This window comes from Uloborus diversus, chromosome 5 (assembly GCF_026930045.1).
Source record: "Uloborus diversus isolate 005 chromosome 5, Udiv.v.3.1, whole genome shotgun sequence".
NCBI classification, from domain to species: domain Eukaryota; kingdom Metazoa; phylum Arthropoda; class Arachnida; order Araneae; family Uloboridae; genus Uloborus; species Uloborus diversus.
This window is the reverse complement of record NC_072735.1, coordinates 136,553,779-136,577,089: the sequence shown is the minus strand read 5'-3', so window position 1 is coordinate 136,577,089 and position 23,311 is coordinate 136,553,779. Positions and strand designations below refer to the sequence as shown.

Sequence of the window (23,311 nt, the reverse complement as noted above, 5' to 3'; positions counted from 1 at the left end):
CGCAAACGTTTGGGGGTATTGCGATTGAGGGAGAGCTCCGTAGATGGTGCGCCATCGCTCTTGAGAGGGATGGATTTGGATTGCTTTTAAAATCAAATGATATCGCTTCTTGCGTGTGTTATTGAATGGGGTTATAACATAATATACATTTTTGCATTGATAAGTGGGGGGTAATGATGATATGGGTGGCTCCTCAGGCGACACTAGCAAGTTTGAACTTGAAAGCTGTTTTGATTAAAAATATATTTGAACTAAAAAAGGGAAAACTTTGGCAAAAAGTCTGAGGGCACACCATCATCTTACGGCGCCCCTCAACTGCACCACAGATAAATGGAACAAACTTTAGTGGTGACAAATGGTGGTTTACTTTTCGAGTGATTCATTTGCAGAGATGCTCGCGAGGGAGGGGGGGGAATGCAAATTTTTGAGTTTTAGGTCTCTTTTTGGGATTATCGTTCTTGAAAAGGGGGGGGGGCAGAAGAAGTTGATTGTCGCAAGGGGGACGCCGTTGCTTTCAGGGGCGAACGACACCTTTGTCATCATCTATGGTATTAGAATCGAAATATTGTTTCTCAGTTGCTTTTTTCGAATGAGGAACTTTCTTTGGACAATTTTTGCAATAAGAATGAATATATTTTCAACACAGATGATTTTAAAATATAAATATGCATAACAATTATGATTTGTAATTATATTATTTTTAATAATACTTTTATAAGTGCAGCTTTTGAAGTTTTTTCTTTAGAAAATAGGCATATTTGCCAGTATATTGCAACCATATTTTATCAAACATTTTGAAATTCGTAAACTGAGTTCAATACTGATATTTAATAATAAGGTTGACCGTTAAATGTGACATATTGTGATGTAAAGTATTCACCAGTATTCAGTCCTCTTCAAACGTAGCACCATCCACTTCTAGATCTTCGTCTACGATATTAGTGTCCCTGTTATTACATCTTACACTTGAGCAAATACTGTACATGCTTAGGCAGTTTAGACCTCTATTTCTGCACCCGAAGTTACGGACTCATTCGTCTTTGCAAACGCACACTATGAGGGAAAGTAATTCCGTCGGAGCTGCAGAACGCATTGTTGTAATTGGTCTCAGGAGTTCTCCAATCTTCTTCCAGCCCCATGGAGCGGATTCCTTTTCTCATCCAGCCACTACTAGACCTGGTTATAGTGCCTCTTTCTAGGCACTATAACCTGGTGATAAGTTCTATATGAATTCTGCTTGGAAGCTGCTGAAGTAGGGGGGGGGAGGGGAGGGGCTAACGCAGTCAACTTGAACAACGAATGCATGGGCTGCTTTGCAATAAAACACTGGTAGCAATTTGTAACACTGGTAGTGAAAGCTATCTAGATCTTCAGTATTCTTGGCTCCAAACATCGCAAGAACGAAATGCTTTCCTGCGTCAGCCACTGCACTATGGTCAGCTTTGGGATCGTTCAAGACCAGAAGCTTCGCACGAAGAGCGTTGTTGGCTTACACTAACCTATATGGTGAAATTTTTCCCTTCTTGTAGAAAGATGATATAGTGTCACATCTTGTGAATGATGTATTGCTAAGAGTACACCTTTCATACCTCCGATCAGGCCCGCTGCTAGGCGTCTGAGCGCCCGCGTGCAAAACCTATTTTGGTCGCCCCCCCCCATATCATGGGATATTCGGCCCCTCCCCCGAGGGTCATGAAAATTTATTTATTTATTTATTTATTATTATTATTTTATTTATTTATTTATTTATTTATTTATTTATTTATTTCATTTATTTATTTTTGAAGTAGGTTGAAAAAAACTTTCTAGCTTGATTTACCCAGCGATCTCCCCTCCCCCCCCCCCCCAAAAAAAAGAAATTTCTTTGCCTGTGCAAAATTTTCCATGTTCTGTGCTTCCTAACACACGAGACACATAAGTTGTTCTTTTATTGCTACGTGAGAAAGCAGAAGATGAATGACACTTTGCCTCTTTTGCAATTTATAGTTTCTTCTCTCAATTAGCTTATTTTGGTGATTAGCTAGCACATAACGCTTACTAGTAAGCAACCTGTTGCTTCAGTATCTTAAATGAAACTTTTCATTTCAATAAAAAAAAAGGACAAAATTAAGTCATATTTTTGATTTACTATTTCTCTGGAGAGGGAGCTTGACATGCATAAGATAACTTCGGAGTTTAAATATCGGCAATGAAGGTAATAAGCAAGTAATAAGCTTAGTAAGCAAATAATATGTTTAGTTTATGATCAAAAATATGAAAAACAGATCCGTAATTAATTACCATGAAACAGTAACAGAAATAAGTACAGCAATTAGTTGTATGTTTATTTTGAGAACTTTTTTTATACTACATTTCTATTACAAAGTTTCAAACCCACTGAAAATGTTTTAAAACAGTTATAAAAACCAATATGATTATGAGTGGGTGTAGAAAATGAGTCAATACTCATATCAAGTAGAAAACATAAGGAGTAAGTAATAGCATTTTTTGATTTGAAATGAAAAACACAAGCTATACAAAGAAAAATAACTTCCCAGGAACTGTTACTTTTTTCGGATTGTCAAATTCGTTCAAGAAAACACAACATTTTATTCCTTCTTTCGTGCGAAATGTACAAAGCAAAAGACATTTTTCCAAAAAATAAATAAATAAATAAATAAATAATTGCACCGAAATTGGCATATTTTTTGCTTTCTTACAAGTTGTTTAGTACAGAACATGTTCAATTACGAGCAACGTGTGATATTTCGATTAGGTTGCATTGCTCTGAACAGGATAACCTAATGTTTAGCACATTCGGTCGGTAAATAAACGGTTTGAAGTAAACTAAATGTTGGATAAATAAGTACATCATTGATAAAGCACAGCAAAATTTATGAGAAGTGCAAAAAGCACTCTGGTGAGCGAAGATCTAAAAAATGATTGCAATTGTAAAATTTTTGATATATCAATGTCTAGCTTTTCGAGGCACGAATTTAAAAAAAAGAAAGAGAAAAATGAAACCAGTCTTTTTTCAGATCGTTGCTAAAGTAAAATACCTGTAATAAACAGAATGGTTCAGGAAAGTGGAGAATTTATAGGGTGAGGTAGTAGAGGTATGCCTAAAAAACAGATGCGACTTCACTTCTTGGGTCATTCCATACAGATTCAACGGATGAGTGCGCTCGACCATTTTTAATTTTTTTGAAACTCATATCCCAAAAAGATGCATATAAATGATGTTTAAAACCACTTTTATTTTTTCTCTAACCTTAACCCTTGGTTTTTTAGAGTCATCAAAAGTCATTTTCGCAATCGAAAATGGGACTTTTAGACCTTTGCATTTTGGCCAAAATCTGTTTGAATTACATTTAAGGCAGTTAATTTTACGCGTTGATGTTAAAGTACATAAGATGATAGTCTTACATGCTGAGTTACGCGGCTGTAACTTAATAACTAAAATAATGGCAATAGGTTAAAGTTCAAGGTCAAATATAAAACTTTTACTCATTTCAAAGGGGGCTAACTCGCGTAGGGGACGGAAACACAAAATGTAATACGGCAAAAACTAATCACTGGAACCATGCTAATAAGAATATGTAACTGTTGCTGTGTGTTTGCTAACCCTGTATTGGTTACAGCTCCTCAAAGATCAGAAAAATGACATTTTTAGACCCCTGTAAACCAAAAGGGGAGGGAATTAAAAATAAAATTTCTTGGCCAATTGAGTATTCCATTCAAGGCACAGGTCTTTGAAATTGAGCAATTCTGCTAGTTAATTTACGCACTAAAACAGAAATAAAAAGTGTGAAAACTTCATTGCACTTTCTTAAATGGCCTATGTAATATATTATACTGAAAGAACATATTTTAAGTATTAAAAAAAAACTATTTTAATTTATAACTTAGAAATATTTGGACATGAATGAGTAGTTCATACTTGATTGACAGCTTAAGTAGTTAATTTATCTACACACACAAATTTTCAATGCACACAAACATATGCTCTGTACATAAACATATCTAAATTGCCTTAAACATATGCAAAAACATTAGATATACAAAATTTAAATTTTAAAAAGTGCGTTTTTTATTTCTTGGTTGAGTGTAGTTTTGAAAAAATGAACTCACCTAGTAGTTCTATAGTTGTAATGGTGACTCAAGTATATGGCGTTTTTGAGTGCTTTACCAAGGCACACTCATAATTTGATGTTTTGAAAATGTACTAGGAGCAAGACAATGACAGGGGTTCTAAATTTAGTGATCAACACAAGCTATGTAATAACTTTTCTTGACAATAATGGGTATTTTCTTTTAATAGTCTCTTTAGTAACACACTATTCTTCATACCTGCTAGGTGCTAATAATTTTACAGTGATAGTATTTAAATACGGTGGCATAAAGTGTGATTAAATATTGTATTGGGAATTTTATTTGCAGAGTTAAACCTTTAAGCTGTCAATAATGTATGAACTACTCATTTATGTCCAAATATTTCTAAGTTATCAAATTAAAATAATTATTTATATACTTAAAATATCTTTTTCCAGTATAATAAATTACATAGAGGACACTATACGTAATTTAAGAAAGTGCAATGAAGTTTTCAGATTTTTTATTTCTGTTTTAATGTGTTAATTAACTTGCAAAAATGCTGAATTTCAAAAATCTGTATCTTTTTTAAAAACCAAATACACAAAACAATATATATAACATGTATAGTACTTGAATGGAATATTCAATTGGCCAAGAAATTTTATTTTTAACTCCATCCCTTTTTGGTTCACAGGGGTCTAAAAATGTCATTTTTCTCAATTTTCTGAAATTTGAGGGGCTGTAATTTATAAAGGGTTAACAAACACACAATTACAGCTATATTTTCTCATTAGTGTAACTCAGTGATTAGTTTTTGCCATATTTCACTTTGCGTTTTTATCCCCTAAGCGAATTATGACCCTTTGAAATGAGTAAACATTTTACATTTGACCTTGAACTTTGGCCTGCTGCCATTATTTTAATTATTAAGTTACAGCTACATTACTCAGTGTGTGAGACTATTATCTTATTTACTTTAACATCAAAATGGAAAATGTTCTGCCATGATTGCTATTCAATTAGATTTTGATCAAAGTGCAAAGGTCTAAAAGTTCCATTTTTGACTACGAAAATGACTTTTGATGACCTCTAAAAAATCAAGGGTTAAGGTTAGAGATAAAATAAAAGTGGTTTTAAACATCATTCATATGCATCTTTTTGGGATATGAGTTTTAAAAAAATTAAAAAAGGTCGAGCGCACTCATCCGAATCTGTATGGAATGACCCAATTGTGAAACACATTTTATCTCATCTCCGGTTGGGGCCCGGACTCCAATGAGCAGGGATAATCAGCACATAAGTCTTCCCCCCGACCTTCTGGAAGGGCAGATTATCGGCAAATGTCCTGGAAAGTTGCATTAAATTCGAACCTTATGTATCACATACGTTCATCATTTCAAAATTTTCCTGGAGGGCTCAAAAGATACATATTTGTCAATGCATATTGCAGTAGACGGTCAAAATTCGAAATACCAAAAATCTGAAGGCACTCCCACGAAGCTTTTATAAATTGCTCAACTGTTGTTAAGAAACAGATGCATTTCGTGAAATAAATTAATTTCCTCACAGTGCATACAGGGGCGGACTGGGTCCTCAAGAGGGCGCCAACCTTGACTCCCAAAGCACGCAAATTAGGAATAAATAAATAAATCAACAAAGATACACAGGTTCGAGGGCTCAAAAAAAAAAAAAAAAAAAAAGCTGAGGGCGTTAGAGTTTCGAGGGCGCAAAAAAATGCATAGGTGGTGAGGTTCCAGGGCGCACAGGTGGGAGCGCACCGCCCCGCAACGGGCTGAAAGACCAGTCGGCTCTTAAGTTAGCTCCACACACACTCACACTCACACGGAAAAGGAAGCTGGTTTTACTCGTAAAACAAAAATACTCCAGTGGCCAATAAACATTGGCTTTATTTTAATGCTGCCAAACTCACGCTAACAACGACAGTGAGAGTATATTGGAAAAGTACCGAATATTTTCGCGTTTTTATTGTTAACAATATCAGATTTCATTTATAAAATAATTGTGCACATCACTTTTTTTTTTTTTTTTTGCATCAAAAAAATTAAATATAATGTGCTAGCATTTTAAAAACTATTTAAGATTAAGAAAAACGCTTCATAAAAATTAAAAAAGAAGACTAATTTTAATGCACAGTAGAAGCTCAGTTTGTGGCTGCCCCTCTCATCTCTTGGCGCCCCCCCCCCTCTTCGGATTGTCCTGATCCTACGTTAAAAATTACCTTGCTTTTACGGGAAGAAGATATCGGGCTTTAGAAGACCAGCCATTTTACTTCACACCCCAATCCGGCACGTCACTACCTTTTTGACTTGATCTCCCGACGGGGGCGGCAAAGTGACCAAACAAAACACAAGCAGAACAAGTTTTTATTACACTGCCACTGAATAAGCCGTGAGCCCCTCTCCAGCCTCGAGGGTTGCTTTTCATTTATTTTTTCCTCTTGTCTTGATATACTTCCAAAAATATCAGGGCTATCTGGTCTGCTTGGGCTGGTAACTGAGTGAACATTGGAAAAGGTCAAAAAAGGTCATGAGACTCCCTTCCGCCTGCTTTTATTGAGTACTGGCCACAGGTGGTACTAAGAATGAAGTCAAAAGAGCCTTCTTTCTTGCTGTTATTAAATTTTCTCGCACTGAATGGTCTCCTATGAGGGGGGGGGGGCGTCGTTTTGATCAAACAAAATTTTTGGAAAGTCAAAACTGATTTTTTTTTTTTTATTTTTTTTTCCCTTGATTTAGCATGTTGAAACTGATTTTGGCGCCCCTTCGGCGCCCCTTTGCCGCCTCTCAGGCGTGCGGCGCACGCCTTGCACGCCCGCTTACGGCGGGCCTGCCTCCGATGCCTCACTGAATGTCATTTTCAATTTGTTTTCTGATGGTGTATGAACAGTCAACGAGACTAGTAAGTCCGTGTTATCACCAATCACAAAAGCTTCAACTCCATTCTTAGCTTTATCAATCACTGTTAAAACTATTAATATCCCAGCGTCACCCCAATGCTAGATGAACTGTGCAACTGTTCCTTTGCAAGTGCAAGGAGAGAAGTAAAGCCCATTTTGTTCTTAGCATCAGCTAGAAATTCATTTCGATTGATAGTTACATCGATTGAGTATTCAACTTTTACTTCAATGTTAGTGGAAAAACGTGATTTGTGCAAGTGTTCTTCATCGTTTGTGATTACTAGCTCGTATCCATCAAAAACAACAGTTGCTAGCTTATAATGAGCAATTATGTATTCTATGTATTCCTCGAAAATCTACCTGAAAGTAGCTGGGCGTCGCCAGACAACACGATGAAGGAGGTGACCTTCATCAGTAATGTAGGACACTTTCCCTAAATTTGATGTGAGTGATGATTCAATTGAATCTAGAACCAAAACGATCACCATTGAAGATTTGCTCCCTTTCCTCATCAAGCATAGTCGAACAAGGATGGTGGATATGCATATTCATATTGAAATATTTCTTGAAGTCTCTCATCACTTCTTACAGTGCACACCATCCGAGGTAAGAGAGTATTAGGGTTCACCACACATACAGTGGTGTTGTTAATTGTCATAGACTTGTTAATAGAGGCTCAACAGTTAACTACAAATTATGAGGCTTAGATTTCGACATTAAATCCCTAATTTTCGAAGGCTTTCCTCTATTCATATTATTATTCAGTGCTTCATCTCAACTTTCCGCAGCAATACTTTTATTACAAATTGGAGCATGCAGAAAATCATTGAGATGAAAGATCTGTTGCCATTTTCTTTTCTCGAATATGAACAAATAAAATTCTGGTTTCTCTTTTACAGGCTTTTCATGCAATCAGGGAATTTAAAATGTTTCCTTTTTGATTACATCTGCCGCAAAATTTTACTGTTTTTTTTTTTTTCAAGCCTGGTTTTTGAACACGCGTCACTTGATTTAGCTTTTACTTTCGAGGTAAACCGTGCAAAGCCGGGCGACGCAACTAGTGCTTTTTTTAAATTTGTAGCGTGAAGGAAATCATTGAGAAGAAAGATCTGTTGCCATTTTTTTGTCTCGAATATGAAAAAATAAAATTCTGGCTTTTGTTTTGAGGCTTTTCCTGTGATCGGGGAATTTAAAATGCTTCCTTTTTGGTTATTTTTCCGTAATCTGGCGCAAAATGGTTACTGTTTTTTTTTTTTTTTCAAGCCTGATTGTTGAACACGCGTCACTTGACCTAACTTTTATTTTCGAGGTAGAACGTGCAAAGTCGGGCGACGCAGCTAGTTTAAATAGAATTCTCTCACCCGGTGCTATTTTTGAAATAGCCTTTTCTCTTTGAAGAGAGAAGTATTTCTTTGGTTTGCGTAACTCACATATTATTGAGCCTTTTAAGAAAAATTTGAAAAGAATAGTATCGTTATCCTTTGTAGAAAAGCGTGAGAAGACAACAATCTCTCTAAAAAAAGCAGAGGTTTGATAAAACTACATTTAAATGCGGTAAAATTTTCAAGCACAAAAGTATTTCTTCGTTGCTCTCAGCTAAATTCAATTGTTAGTGCCCAACTTGGAGGATCATAATGTAGACTGCGTCATGGAAATTTTTAGAGGAGTGTTTTTAGGTTTTGTTTTCTCTTTTTCTGGCTCTCGCTTATGGAGAGGGGGGCTCATTTGTGGGGGGGGGGGGGCTACGCCAATGCTCTTGCGAGGGAGATGAGCCCTTTCAGCATTAGAAACTAACAAACATGTAAATGTTGTACATAACTTCTTTTTCAGACAAAGGATTTATACTGCCTATCTCTGGAGTTAATCAAAGGAGTGACTCTTTACCAATACTTTAAGATAAAACTGGTACCTCGTCTTGATGAAAACAAAGCAAAATTGTTTTTCTACCAAATGTTAGCCGCTGTTCAGCACATGCATCATCAAAAGATTTTACACAGGTAACGAACAGATATTTTGCTCATCTTAAAAAAAAATAATTATATATATATATATATATATATATATATATATATATATATATATATATATATATATATATATATATATATATATAAACGTGATCTTCTGTATTTCGTTGTATTACTACATTCCTTTGACCCGTTTTCTTGTCTTTCAGAGATCTGAAGCTAGAAAATATTTTAATCGAACATGATCAATTTGTCAAAATAGTTGGTAAGTGTTTTGAAATATTTTCAGAAAACCATTAACAAATTTTTCATGAACCTAATGATTTCTTTAAATAATAAATTCGTTGCTCTTGAAATAATTAAAATTTATCATAAATAGTAATTGAATAACTGGACGTGATAACACGTTGTTTGTGATTAAACACAATGGGGTCGTCTCCAAAATTTTAAAAGTATTTTTTTCTGAAAGAACATGCTTAAAAACATAGGAGTTGTCCATTTTTTAAATACTTTGTTTACGTTTAATATTTTTAAAAACTTACTTTCATCGGTGCGCTTTCATTGTTTACACTTCTGTCGATGACACCACAAATGATGTAATACCATTCACTGTTGCCATTAACAGAACAAAATATTTAATTCGCATCCTTACTCACATGTATTGGCAACGATAGGGTTGATAGCAAGCGTTGAGCGCAATATTTATTTCGCTTCTTGATTATCACAACGTGGAAACGCGGTAGACAGATGAGCCAAGTGCATCATTTTTGACGTCGTAAAGACCACGCCTTGTTTGAAAAATCGGACATTTAAAAAAATTAATTAAAAAATAACTTTTGGGAAAATGAAAGTATTTTCTGGGTCCATGTTTTTTTTTTTTTTTTTTGCCTTTTATATCAATTTTAGTGACTAAAAGTAGTACTTATGACTGAGGGAAACAATCCCATTCTGAGTAAAATTAGGTTGAAGATATAAATTTGGTACTAAAACTTTAATTCGACATTGCAATGGAGCTTTGAATGTTTTTTTTTTTTTAAATGACTTTATGCATTTGGCAAATCATTTTTCTTTTCTACGGAACATTAACTCTTGCTTAATAACTTGTCCTATTTAAAAGTAACGTAAAAACACAAAATTATGCATTACATCGCCAAATTAGTGTCCGTGTAACTTTGAACGAGCGCTAATGTTGTTATACAGTATTGAATGTCGCCAACTCAAATTTCGTACATTTCCAATGGCGACAAATCCATTATATTGCCAATGTACCCCCCCCCCCCCGCCACACACACACACACGTGTTCTACATAGTGAAAAAAAAACACTCCCCGTTCACTAGATAATTTCTAGGAAACTGGCCTACCATAAATTTTTCTATAACGACACAGCTTCTTCTGAAGTTACGTGACTTAAGAAGAAACTGTATCGTTACAACGTTACTTTAGGGAGAAGATTTATAGTTACTAGCAGGGTTCCCAACCTTGTAGAAACTATTTGAGGAGCACCTATGGTGATTTTGACGTGCAATTTGAAATTTTGCGGAGCAGCTCGGTATTTCGTGTAAAAAAACAATGTTAAAAAATGTAAACCTCTTAAACTTTTTTTGAGTAATCACGATTGCTTATTGTTCTCATTTGACAGTCTTGACGTTGTGGTTCCTTTTTCAGCTTGGACCAGCAGCACCACCGCCCACCTGCGGCGGCACGGCTGCTCTGGTCCTGAGCACTGTCCCCCGGAATTCACTTCTGCTGGGTGGTGGCGTCCATGTCCTACACACGCATGCTCATACACCCTCGCCTACACGCGTACGCCTTTACACACATACACAGGCCTACGTACACACACTTAAGCCTGCACACACACAACTATACACACATAACCACCCAGGAGGAGGGACATGCTTGGTGGGGGAGCCATTTCTAGAAACAATAACTCTAATGAGTAGGGCCTTGTCGCAACTCGTGATTGCGAAAAACATAATTTGAATTCAAAGTTTCAGAATTCAAATTAGAATTGATTTTTTTTTTTTTTTTTTTTTAGCTTTGATAGTCATTTTAAACGCTGGCATAGAAATAATTATTTTTTAATTAATAAAACTGCTTCAAATAGTATGTCACGCTCTGAGTATAAGCATCTTTAATTTCCCGTGTTTGCATGCCTGTCATAATAAACTAGCAAAATGTAGTAAAAATAAAATTGTTTTATTAAAATCTTTGGTGAGCCTGGTCAGAATTAAGGCCAAATGGGAAATGCGGAGCAAAATAATTTATTTGCGGAGCTAAGGAGTTTCGCTATTTTTGCGGAACAACTTCGCAAAATGCGGAGCAGTTGGCAACCCTGCAAGGGCGTCCATATACAAAATTTTAAGAGGGGGCTCAAATATTTTCCCCATGGAAACTGATTTCAGTACAGATTAGAGATATTAAAATTTGACATTTTTAATAACTTATTCATTAATGGCTGGAAAAGAAATTTTTATACATTTTTTCAAAGAAAATAGCACTAAAAGCAAGAAAGTTCTCATTTCTATGGGGGGCTCAAGCCCCCCTTGCCCCCCAATATGGGCGCCCTTGCAACCCTGGTACTTGAAACCTTCATAGAAGCCCAGTTTCCTAGAAGTTTTCTAGTAAGCGGTCAAGTTTTTTTTCTTTTTTATTTATTTAATATTATTATTATTATTATTTTATACGGTGAGCCACAAAAACATTTGCCTTAGATGATTTTGAATAATATTTAAGTCTCTTATTGCAGTGTTGAAATAGCATTTTTTTTCTCCTTTTTAAGTTTTTATCTGATCACTCATCACAAATTTTTGTTCTTTACATAAATGATGTTACAATGATAAACTGTGACAATTAATATTTATTTTTTATAGATTTTGGTTTGAGCAATGTTTATTATCCAAAACTAATTCAGAGAACGCATTGTGGGTCTATGGAATATGCAGCTCCAGAGTTATTCCATCACATATCTTACAGTCCAGCCATCGATCTGTGGAGTTTGTAAGTAGAAATGAATCTCCATTATATTTTTATGACGATAAACTATTAAAAAATAATCAGTTTTATTTAACCAAACATGAAATAATCGATTCAAACTCAAACAGGAAAATTGTATGTTGTAGAATCAGGAAAGCTGAATTTAACCGTAGAGCAACGCTACCGTCCCTGTCTCATTGCGTGAATGTTAAGAACATTTATTCTACTTTTACAACGTCTAGCAATCAAGTTCAGTGAATGAAGACAGAACGACCAATTTGGCAACACTGGTGAAACAAAGCACTGCACCTTCGTAGCGGCAAGTGTTGACCATCCGCCCCAACCGTTGTTCAGTTGAACGTCGTTTGTGTTCCGTGTAAGATTGTTTAGCAAAGTGCTTTTTTAATGAGTTGGTTCTTCACTGAGAACAAGAAAATGAATGAAGAAAATATCAATTTAAAGTCTGTCTAAACAGGTCCTGGCAAAAAGCGCAAATTAAAAAACCACTTTACTTGCCAGATCTCAATCCACCAGGTTTCTTCCTATTCCCACGGCTCAAGCTCCCTTTGAAAGGAAAGAGATTTGATTACATTGCAAACTCTATAAATAAAACTATTATCTTTAGCTAAGACCGAAAATACCGAAATTTTACCTCAACAATACCGGTGTTACCGAAATTGCAAAATAGTTCAAAATGCCGGTATTCGGTATGCCAGTATTCCAATCACTAATGACGGTGGTTTCAATTATTTTTTAATTGAAACCACCGTAATATTTAATCGAAATTTCAATTTGTTTTTAATATTTATTTAGGAGAGCAAAATTTTCGTTGTCGCAGTTGCAAATCATCTGCAGTTTGATTTTTTTTTTTTTTTTGCTCAGCAACGGACGTATTTCTTAAGATACTTCCGTTACTGATTAAAAAAAAAAAAAAACATTGCATTTGGACGATTTTAAAACTTATTGCATTACATAGAAGTCGAGTTCTTGTTATTCCTAAAGTTCAAGCAATGAAACAAAAGAATCACGTCTTGCAAAGTTCTCGTAAAATTACAAAAAAATCATTCAAGACATTTTTTATTTCTCTCATTCAGTGATATGGTTGCAGCTTTGTTGGGTTTTCATCTTGTTACTAAGTGATCACTTACATTTTCAATGTTTTATTTCAGGGGTGTTGTATTGTATTCAATGGTGGTGGGCAAAATGCCATTTACTTTGCCTCGAAATGGTCCTATTTCTTCCCAGAGAAGGGATTCCTTTGTAAAACGAATCTCCAAAGGTTTAACTCAAGAAAATTGGAGAGAAATGGATTTTTTGACTGATGGTAAGAATTTCTATAGATGGAATTTTTTTCAGAAACATAGCTACTTTGTGCACAAGATATTCTCAACTGTATTTAAACAGACTGAAATTCCATCTCTATGATACGTAGTGGTGCCTTAAGCCCGGCCCATAATTGGGTTGTTTCCAAAATTTAAAAAAAAAAAAAAAATCTGAAAAAACATGCTTAAAAACATAGGATCTGACCATTTTTTAAATAATTTGATGAAGTTTAAAATTAAAATTTTTTTTTTAAAATCCATGTACTTTCGTTGTTTACGCTTCTGCCGATGACATCACAAATAATGAAATGCCATTCACAGAGCTAGATATTTAATTCGCTGCTTTACTCACGTGTATTTTGGCAACGATATGGTTGATAGCAAGCGTAGAGGGCAATATTTAATTCGCTTCCTGATTATCATAACGTGGAAACACAGTAGACAGATGTGCCAAAGTACATCATTTGTGACGTCATAAAGACCACGCCTTATTTGAAAAATCGGACATTTTAAAAAGTTAATTAAAAATTAAGCGTTGGGAAAATGAAAGTTTTTTCTCGCTCCATGTTATTTATTTATTTATTTAATTTTTTTTTTCGCTTATTCTATCAATTTCAGTGACTAAAAGTAGTACTTTTGACTGAAGAAAAACAACCCCATTACAATTACACCGTTATTACAATTAATTCATTGATTAGTTATTAAAGTGAGTAGAAGTAACTTTTTGTGGACAGTGAAAACACCTGTGAGGTGTGGTCCTTGCTGTGCTGCAAACCGATACAGTAAAAACCGTTTTACAGTTGTTGCTAGAAGGATAATCTCGGTCGAAATAGACTGTTATTTTCAAACTGACTGAATTAGGCTTCTCATTTTTAGTACCAACGTTGTCTGTAACTTAAACCGCTCTTAAATGGATAAAACTAATGCAACTATCACAGTATATGTTCTTTAATTTATTTCCTAACTAGCAATACCCGCACAGCGATGCCCGTGCTAAAAATTTAACGGAAGTCCGATGAATAAAAAGAACTGACGCCCCCTCCCCTTCTGATGTGAAATGACCGTTTTTCTTTGTATAAAATAAGTACACACCTTTTCATTTGTGTTCATCATCAAAAAAAAAAAAAAAACTATTTAAGTTTCTTTGGAATTTAAAAATTTTCGTCAAATTATTAAATTAGATTTACAGTTGCTTTAAAACTCTATTTAGCGAGTGAAGCGGTTGTTACTGCAATTTAAAATATTTCGCCAAATAAACAAAAAAAAAAGGCATCAAATAATATCTTTCAAATGTAAAAATAATTCCGCAGCTCTATTCAGAACTCCAGCGCTCGAATACGCTACCTTGCGGTGATTTACAAAACTGCAAATGAAACTAAAACATTGCCACGTTGCGTTCCACGTGTGTCTGTTGACGTAAACACAGGCAGTTTGTTCTGAGTATTTATTAACGCAATCGATGTGTCTTAGTTTGCTTTCAGCTACAGAAATTAATTCGTCCCTTAGTAGTATTCTCGAGTTTCTCAAAATAATGTTAGTTTTCATTATTTCCTTAATAATTGGTGAAAGCGAAAATTCTGGATTAACAAACTTGGATAACGTTATACAAGGTAAAAATTTTTATTGTTTTGTATGAATTTGTAAGAATATGGTGGTTTTTTTAATCTTAAATTAATTAAACTTACCATATTATACAGCAGCATTTAGTTGGAATGGACAGCATGCAAAATATTTTCTTGAATATATTATCGTAGAACAAAATGAATAACCGAGAAAGAATTTACGTTATTCCTTTTATTCTCAGCTGAAAGGTTTCGCCAAATTTGTTTAGGGTTATAGTTTTAGTATAGTGCGAGCAAAGTAGCCTTGGCGAGATTTCGCGTTTTTAGTTAAACCATTTTTAATTTTTATCATGAGTGGAATAAAATGGTAGTAAGAGTACAGAATTCGATAAGTGAAAAGAAATAATGGTCAATCAACTGAAAAGAAAACTACCACCATATATCCGTGAGAATTTTGTTGATGATTTGCATAACATGACACAATTAAATCGTAACTCAGAAATTGGAAAAATCGAAACAGAAAATTTTTAAATTAACCGATTCGGGAATTCGAGAGAAATAATTCAGCTACAAATGGAAAACAATAAGCGCTAGCCAAGCAAGGCAAAAAAGTATTATCTTCTTTCGATAACAATTTGTAATGTCATATTGAATTTTCTAGCATTAATTGTTATTCTTGTCAGGCCACAATTATTATTTAGTTTTATCAAGAATTGATAAATATCGAATTCAACATCGTGGAAATACCTGCTTAGAACTACGAACTACGTAGTTTGCATTAATCTTTGACGTTTAGTAATGCTTCTTGAATTCTCATTTCTTTCTACGTGGGCCAGAATATCCACAAGACTTTGAAAATTAATTTAAAAAGAATAAAGCGAAAAAATCATACGTACGAATAAAAATCACAACACTTTTAGCATTTTCTTCGTTACCATGTGCGTTTGTTTTAGTTTTTAAGTCCGCCATTAGACAGTGACTTCAGTGCCCCCTATAGTTCGTTGGAGTTGCGAATCCATCCGCCTAAAAAAAAAAAAAAAACATCGGGGGAAGGGGGGAAAAAAAAAAAACATCCCGTGGAACATTTAAAAATCGTCGTCAGAAAAAAAGAAGAAAATGTCGTACATTTCACTCGGATAAAAACAAATCAAAAGTTTCTTTTCTTTCAAAACAAATCGCCAAAACAATGAATTACATTAACGGTTGCCTTAAAACAATAATCCTAGACTGAACCCTGCTCAGCGCCTAACGTGCCAAGCGACCACGCTACCGGAACCCAGCACCTTTGCGAGTGAAGCGGATGTTTTTTCTTTGGCAATAATAAATGTTTCGCCAAACAAACAAAAAGGTATAAAATCACATTACAGTAGCTTTCAAATCTTTACATATTAAGAGCTGCGTTGCCCGATCTACCTTGAGAACAAAAATTGTGTCAAGTGACATATATTCAACAATTAATTAAAAGAATAACTTAATAACTTAAAGAATAACTTAAATAAACGAAAAAAACACCATGTAAAATTACCCTTCCAAACAATGACGATAGATATTAAAATATTTTTAAGAAATTAAAATGCGAAAGATGGATTTTAAAAGCGTAACCATGGAAACATGAAATAAAATAAGTTTAAGAATTGAAAATGGGAAAGATGGAAATGAACAACGGATTCAAAAAGCGTAACCATGGAAACGCGAAAATAAAATGTTTGAAAACCTGAACCAAAATGACGTATTTCGAAATTGATTTAAAAACGCTTGTAACTTTTTTTCCTTTGCAGGTAGAAGCTAATTTTTTCGACCAAAGGTCTAGAGAGATCTGGAGTAAAAAATCTCGCTTTTTCCAATGCTGTCAAAAAGAAAACTGCGGGACAATTCCTTCACTTTTTATTGATAGATTTAATGAAGAAAGTAGTGCCTAAATTTAGAGTAGTGCCTAAAAAAGTTCGAACTAAAAACGCAAATTACTCCCGCCGTAGTTAAGCTGGAGCATTGAAATAAATTGTTTAGAACGCAGAAAATTCTACCCTTTTCAACGATATATAATATTAATATGTGCAAGTAATTTTTCACGCCTTTAATAGCCAATAATAGGCAATTTATGTGAAATTTGGGCCTAAATTTGAATTAAAAAAGAACTATTTATCGATTTTTTTTGAATTATAGCCTATGTTACTCAGTAAGAAAGCGCCTTTCATCTAGTGAAAGAATTTTTCAAATAGGTGCAGTGGTTCCGGAGATTACCTCGAACATATAAACACACAAAAATCCGCCCTCTCTCTTTATAATATTAGTAAAGATAGCACAATCAAGTTCTTTAAACTAATATTTTTTAAAAACATTAAGCATATTTGAATAAAATTACCAATAAGAGTTAGAGCCGCTATAGTAGATAGACCGACTCATCAGCTTAAGTTTAGCCATTTTGGATAAAATTTTTCATTGCTGCACTGCTAGGCTTACCACAGCAAAGTTTCAGATTTCGCCGAATTTGCGGAAAAGAATACATTATTTAACAAACAATTCACGTGCCGCTAGTAATTGCTCACAGTGAACAAACGCGATAACTCGTCAAAAAAGACAACCACTCAAACACGCGCTTCAATCCAAAATGGCTAATCTTAAGCTAATGCGTCAGCTCGTATATATAGGGGCCTTAATAGGAGTAACATTGTAGTATGAGATCAGTGTAGAAGAATACATTCAACTGAGTTAATTCACTGATTTAGAATTTAAGAATTCAAAGATACATAGCTAATATCGCGATTCGTCCATTGATTTTTCTTTTGTAGAATCAGTTATTACTGTTAGGCGTGCCTAAAATCATTTAAAAAGAACCTCGTGAAAAGCTTGTTATGAAAAATTGAATGAGAGGGGGGAGGTCTTTTTGCTCTATGTCGTGCCCCCTCCAAAAACTATTTCTGTATCCGTCCAAAACCGTACGTACAAAATAAATTAGTCAGACACCGTGAGTCCTCCCACTTTTAGCCTGTTGCTAAAAATTAAAAATATACAGATTTACGCAATAAAATTATGCAGTCCATTAAGTCAAAATATAAACATAGGAAAACGCATGAATATACTTATTCATTTTTTCTGTTTTCAGAATGCTGGAACTTGATACTCAGTTTACTCCAACCAGATTCCTCCAGTCGAATTCGAGTTGAAGCTGCGTTACATCATAAGTGGTTTAAGAACAATTTTGAGTTGAGACACTATCTTCCAGAAGTACGAATAGATCTCAGGAAGAAGCTAAGACCGGAAGTAAAACTTAATACTTTTTTAATTTTACATCCGTAAAAACATGATTTAATATTTCATAGTTGATTTCTTTAAAAAATATATTTATTTTTTAAACCACATAACACGTTGTGATATGCAGTACTATAACAGATATGCTTGATGAGAAATTCGAAGAAATAGTATCTAGGAGCCATGATCAAATCCAAACATTAGTAATTCTATCATTTCTACTAGCTTGAATAAAACCTACTTAAGTAAGACAGTAAATTGCAATGAAAAAATATAGTGCTCATGTCTAGGTTTTTCTCAACTACAAACGACGAATTGAATGAAGCTATGTAAGAGTAATTGCAAGAGTTTGTCAAACACGCATCTTGTTCATCCATTAAAATTGATAGAAGGGGGAGGGGGGGACAACAACACCGAAAAAAATTACAAAACGTGGCAATTTTAATCTTAACAACTAATGTATTGTAATGCTCCCAGTTCAGTTCAGTTAGATTTTCTTGGGCAGTATAATTCTTCAGCGTCAGGCCCACATAGAAATCAAACGGTCTTAGAATTGGTTCAGAACGTATTTGATAATCAATAGAAATTATTCCAGCTCTTTATCAATCAGTTTATTTTAAATGCTCTTTTAATAAATCTGTTTGCTACCAGATGACGATATTAATAAATATTTTCCCTCACAATTTAAATAACAAGTGCGTACATTTTTGTTTTCCTCTGCATTTTCGGCATCCGAGTATTTGATACTATATTTTCTGATAAAATTGTTTTATTTTATTATTATTATTATTACCTTTTTTTTGCAGCAAAAAGCTGATTAATATTTTTTAACATTTAATACGAAGTTTTAATACGAAGCGCGTTTGAAAAAATCGTTTTTGAACTTAAGTTCTCATTTCCTAATATTAAAATTAATCACCCCATACTGACATGGAAAGATAAACGCATGGTCCTACGGGTCCGTGAACCTGAGCACCTAAATCTTAGGGGCACCAAAATAGAGTCTTTTTTTTCTTTCTTTTTTGGAGACTTTCTTTGAAAACGTGCAGATTTTCTTGTGAAAGGGACACCAAATTTTATCAGGACCAGGGCATCCTCTTGGTTTGATCGAGCCCTGCATACTGATGTTATTTTTGGCAGTTTTTGCAGTAGATATCTATAAACGCGTACAGTGTTTATTAACTCGATTTTGATGCATATTGTTTTCAAATGTCATTCTTGGTGATGTTACATTATCATAAATAAGTTATTATGTATGATGCAACTTAATAATGAAATTCAAACATGTTCATTAACTCTAAATGGTTTTTGAAGCGCTAAAACTATTTGTTAATGATATTTTGATATTGCAAATATTGAATCTGTTACAAAAGCATGTAATATTTTAGATGAAGTAACATGTTTAGGCTCTAAATTTAATAACTCATATTGCAAGAAAAAAAATTAAATGATATAAAATATACAAAATATCTATCTTTTTTAAACTCAAGATATTACTTTCCCCCTAACATTTTCTAATCGTTTCTAAACTTAAAAAAAATTCTGATTGTCTTTTAAGCTATTTTACACATGAAGTGTTAGTTAACAAGCAAATAATTGTGCCAGGTTCTCTAACAAATATTATTTTCTGCTTTCAATATAATGAATTGTCATTCAGATAATGTGCTTAAAAATCTCACTTTTTTCCCCTTGTTTGATCAAATCAGGTAATAACCTACCTTTCTGACAAACTTTGCACGCCAGCAGAAAAAATCTCCCGAAGTGTCATCACCTATCAACACAATCACGTTTCAGCAATGTACAACATGACGCTGGACACCTTGGTAAAAGAGATTATACATCCTCCAAGAGACATTGAGCAATCTTTTCTTGGTCACTTCGAACGTTGGAGGATGACTAAGCTTCGCCCGAATCGCAGCGACTATGTTGAACCTGGCATTATTGAAAGAACACGAATAATACGCCCAACCGAAAAGTATCAAGCCCCAATTAAAGTGCGGTCAGTAGAAGAAAATGTTTTCCCATTTAATAATGAGGCTGTAGTGAGAAATTTCCGAAACAGGGTTTTTCGCCGAAGAGAGCAGTGTGCACAGAATAAAGTGAACCCTGAAAGCCAAGTGTCATCAATGGAGCAACACTCAGTTAAAAATATAGAACCATTCCCAGCAATCAACTTTTCAGTCCCAAAGGATATTAAAAGAAATGCTTCTGAAGCTTCACAAGACTATAATGAGGAGCAAAAAACTCATTTCAATGAAAAAATTAGACCTTTCACGACACTCAACATTGCTGTGCCTAAAGACACCAAAAGAAATACTTCTAAAATTTCACAAGATTTAAATGATGAACAAAAAACGGCATTCAAACAAGATGCATCAGTTGCGCCATACAGATCTTACAAATTAACTAGGCCAAAAGGAACAAATGACCTGCTTCAAGAAATCAAAAGTTTTGAAGAACTGAAAATTTCTAAGCCAGAAAAACAGTCGTTGTCCAGCAAGTTAAGCACTCTTTCAAAAAACTTACATCATACAGCTACTGCAAAAGTTAGCGAAGCCCAAAACTCAAAGGATTCGTCTTCCCTACGTCAGAACGAGTTTGTAGACACAAAAGTTGCTTTGAATAAGGAAAAACCCAGAGTTATACTTAATGATGAAAAAAAAATTATTGATGCAAAGCATTCCTCAAATACTAAGCTCAGTGATGACGATGTTAAGCAACGAGCAATTCCATCTCAAACTGCAGTTAAAACGAAGTCAAAATTCGTATGGTCAAAAATTTCTTCAAAGGTAAACACTACCGAAAATCAAGTAATGGAGAATTATATCCCAGGCGATTATTTGCATTATAAGTTAAGTTCATCCACAAATGAAAACGAAACTGGTTTTCGGACTAATAAAATTCAATTTGCAGAGAAAAGTAATGGCAATCTTGCAAGACTAAGTAAAATACCAGTAACAGACGCCCGCTACGGGGCTTCTCCTGTTCACGTACGTAGATCAGAAATCTAACAGCGTGTCAGAAATTCGGCAATCACGCGTGAAATCATTGAAATCACAATGAACAGCAAAATTCTCAGGTAAGAATTAAAACAAATCAATTGTTACTTTTTTTTCAATTAAATTTAAAACTTTAGGTGTGTTCTAAACTGGACTGACGGTTTTTAAAATGGAAGTGTCGTCCGTTTTTCACGAGAAGGCACTTCGCCACGCCCCCTTGAACGCAGAGTTCCATTTTATAGGGGGGGGGGATCGATACGCAATTCACGCGCTTCCAAAGGAGACAACCAAACAGCCTTAACTTAGGCGTGCATTTTAATGCGCAAAAAAAAAAGTCTTAGTGTCCTTTACATCACTTGCTTCACTTGCCTGTTGTCATTTTAGTTATTCTCACATTTTAAAAACCGCTGCTTTTACAACAAAATGTTATGATCCGAACATACCTTCTGCCGAAAACAGCGAAATAGAATCATTGGATACCACGTGATGAGGGAGGAGTCAAGTGCCTTCTTGTGAAAAACGGACAATACAAGAGACTGGTGAGAGATATTAAAATTCACTCTTGCACATTATGAAGTAAGAAGTGAGGAATTTTTTTACACTCAATTTCAAATTTTTAAATGCTTATAATTACAAAATTTTACCAGTAAATGTCTCTGTGCATTTTTCTGCTCATCATAGAAAATCCATGGTTTACGTTGAACGTCAATGCTCTCAAAATGTCCAAATGTCCACCGTCTGCTTCAACCAAAAGTCTCAACTAAAGCACAAAAATAAAGGTGACAATCTCTGAAGTCTTTATTGGAATATTTTTACATTCAATTGAGACGCTCCTCACTAGGTTGTCAATCGTTGTAAGTTTTATTTTTATACACAGTATCCTTCGTGAGACCTCACAAAAAGTATTCCCATAGATTAAGATTTGGTAATTTTAGTAACAATCAGCACCTTATTTGTATCGTTAAGACAATCCAGTGAAATGATGTAATCATCGGAATATTTCTTAAATGAAAACCTCCATAGTTTGATGAGGCGTTGCACTATCTTGCACGAAACAAGTGGTTCGTGAAATATTTTGCACAATACAAGCAACTATAACAAATCCCCGACTTTGCACTTTATAATGAGCAAGAATGAATTTTATGTTGGTCATCGTTTTTCTGGTTTCCCTTTTAAAATCTCCCAGTTCATTTTGTAACACCATCTATGTATGTGTGTGTTTGAGTATTATATAAATTACCGTGAAAGACTTTTTTTTTGGGGGGGGGGAATTGTCAACTTTCATCGGTGATTCTGTGGAATACTTAGTCTTTCACTGGTGTCTTCGGTAAGTGAATACTGAATGAATGTTGACATTTACCAGATTTCAGACAGTAACATATGCACTATCAGTACCCCACTTGTTAAAAGATGTAGTTTATGGAGACCTTTCCGAAGAATTTAAAATTATAAAAACAGGTGAAGTAATTTATTTCATAATCTTGAAATGACTAGGAAGAGTTTGCTGTTAAATGCTGACATTTTGAGCAAAATGTGTTTGTAAAATTCAGGTTTATTTTTATCAGGGTGAGGAGTTAATTTATCCTAAGATTTTCTACGGTATGTAATACAATCGATATTGGATTTGTCCTTTGAACAAGTAGAATGTCTTTTCCATAATTTAGTTCCATAATAGTTGTTCATAAGCCTAATTCTTTTGCATTGGAAAAAGGGTTCCTTGTAACATAAAACATGTTTCTGATATTTTCAGTTTCATTTTTACGTTTTTAAATTTTTTACTAATTTATTTTTTTACAGCAGTTTTACTTTCAGATACTTACATTATTTTTAAGGGCATTTCACAGTATTTTATGTTTGGAAAACTGTTAATAGATTGATCTTGATTCACTATAACCAAAATTTGTTTTAAATAATTTGCTGCTTTTTATCTGATATATATATATATATATATATAATTTTTTCTTTCAGAAGCTTTTAAAAGAAAATGTTTTGAAATAAGTTCACGAAATTGAACAAACAAAATTTATTAATTGCTATTGTTTTTGATTTGCATAATCATATGAAAATGAAAATTATGGAAAAGAAGGTTGAAAATGGAAACTATTTGCTAAATTCTGATGAAATACAATTAATTGACAAATACTAAATTTAGCTGAAATCTGAATCAAGATTGATTATTGGGGAAAACAAAGCATCACATATTCAGTGCATAACTTACACTACTTATTCAATTGCTGTAAAAT

General features: G+C 34.2%; 1 protein-coding gene across 1 annotated transcript in view; it reads left to right on the top strand.

Moving 5' to 3' along the window:
- The window catches only part of LOC129223158 (hormonally up-regulated neu tumor-associated kinase-like), a 28,945-nt gene extending 6,000 nt beyond the window's left edge, over positions 1-22,945 (top strand). The window contains exons 3-9 of the mRNA XM_054857725.1: positions 8,822-8,988; positions 9,168-9,223; positions 11,834-11,960; positions 13,106-13,260; positions 17,924-18,081; positions 19,776-20,004; positions 22,881-22,945. Coding sequence (XP_054713700.1) covers positions 8,822-8,988; positions 9,168-9,223; positions 11,834-11,960; positions 13,106-13,260; positions 17,924-18,081; positions 19,776-20,004; positions 22,881-22,945 — 957 coding nt within the window. The remainder of the gene's footprint in view (positions 1-8,821; positions 8,989-9,167; positions 9,224-11,833; positions 11,961-13,105; positions 13,261-17,923; positions 18,082-19,775; positions 20,005-22,880) is intronic.
- The last annotated feature ends 366 nt before the right edge of the window (positions 22,946-23,311 follow it).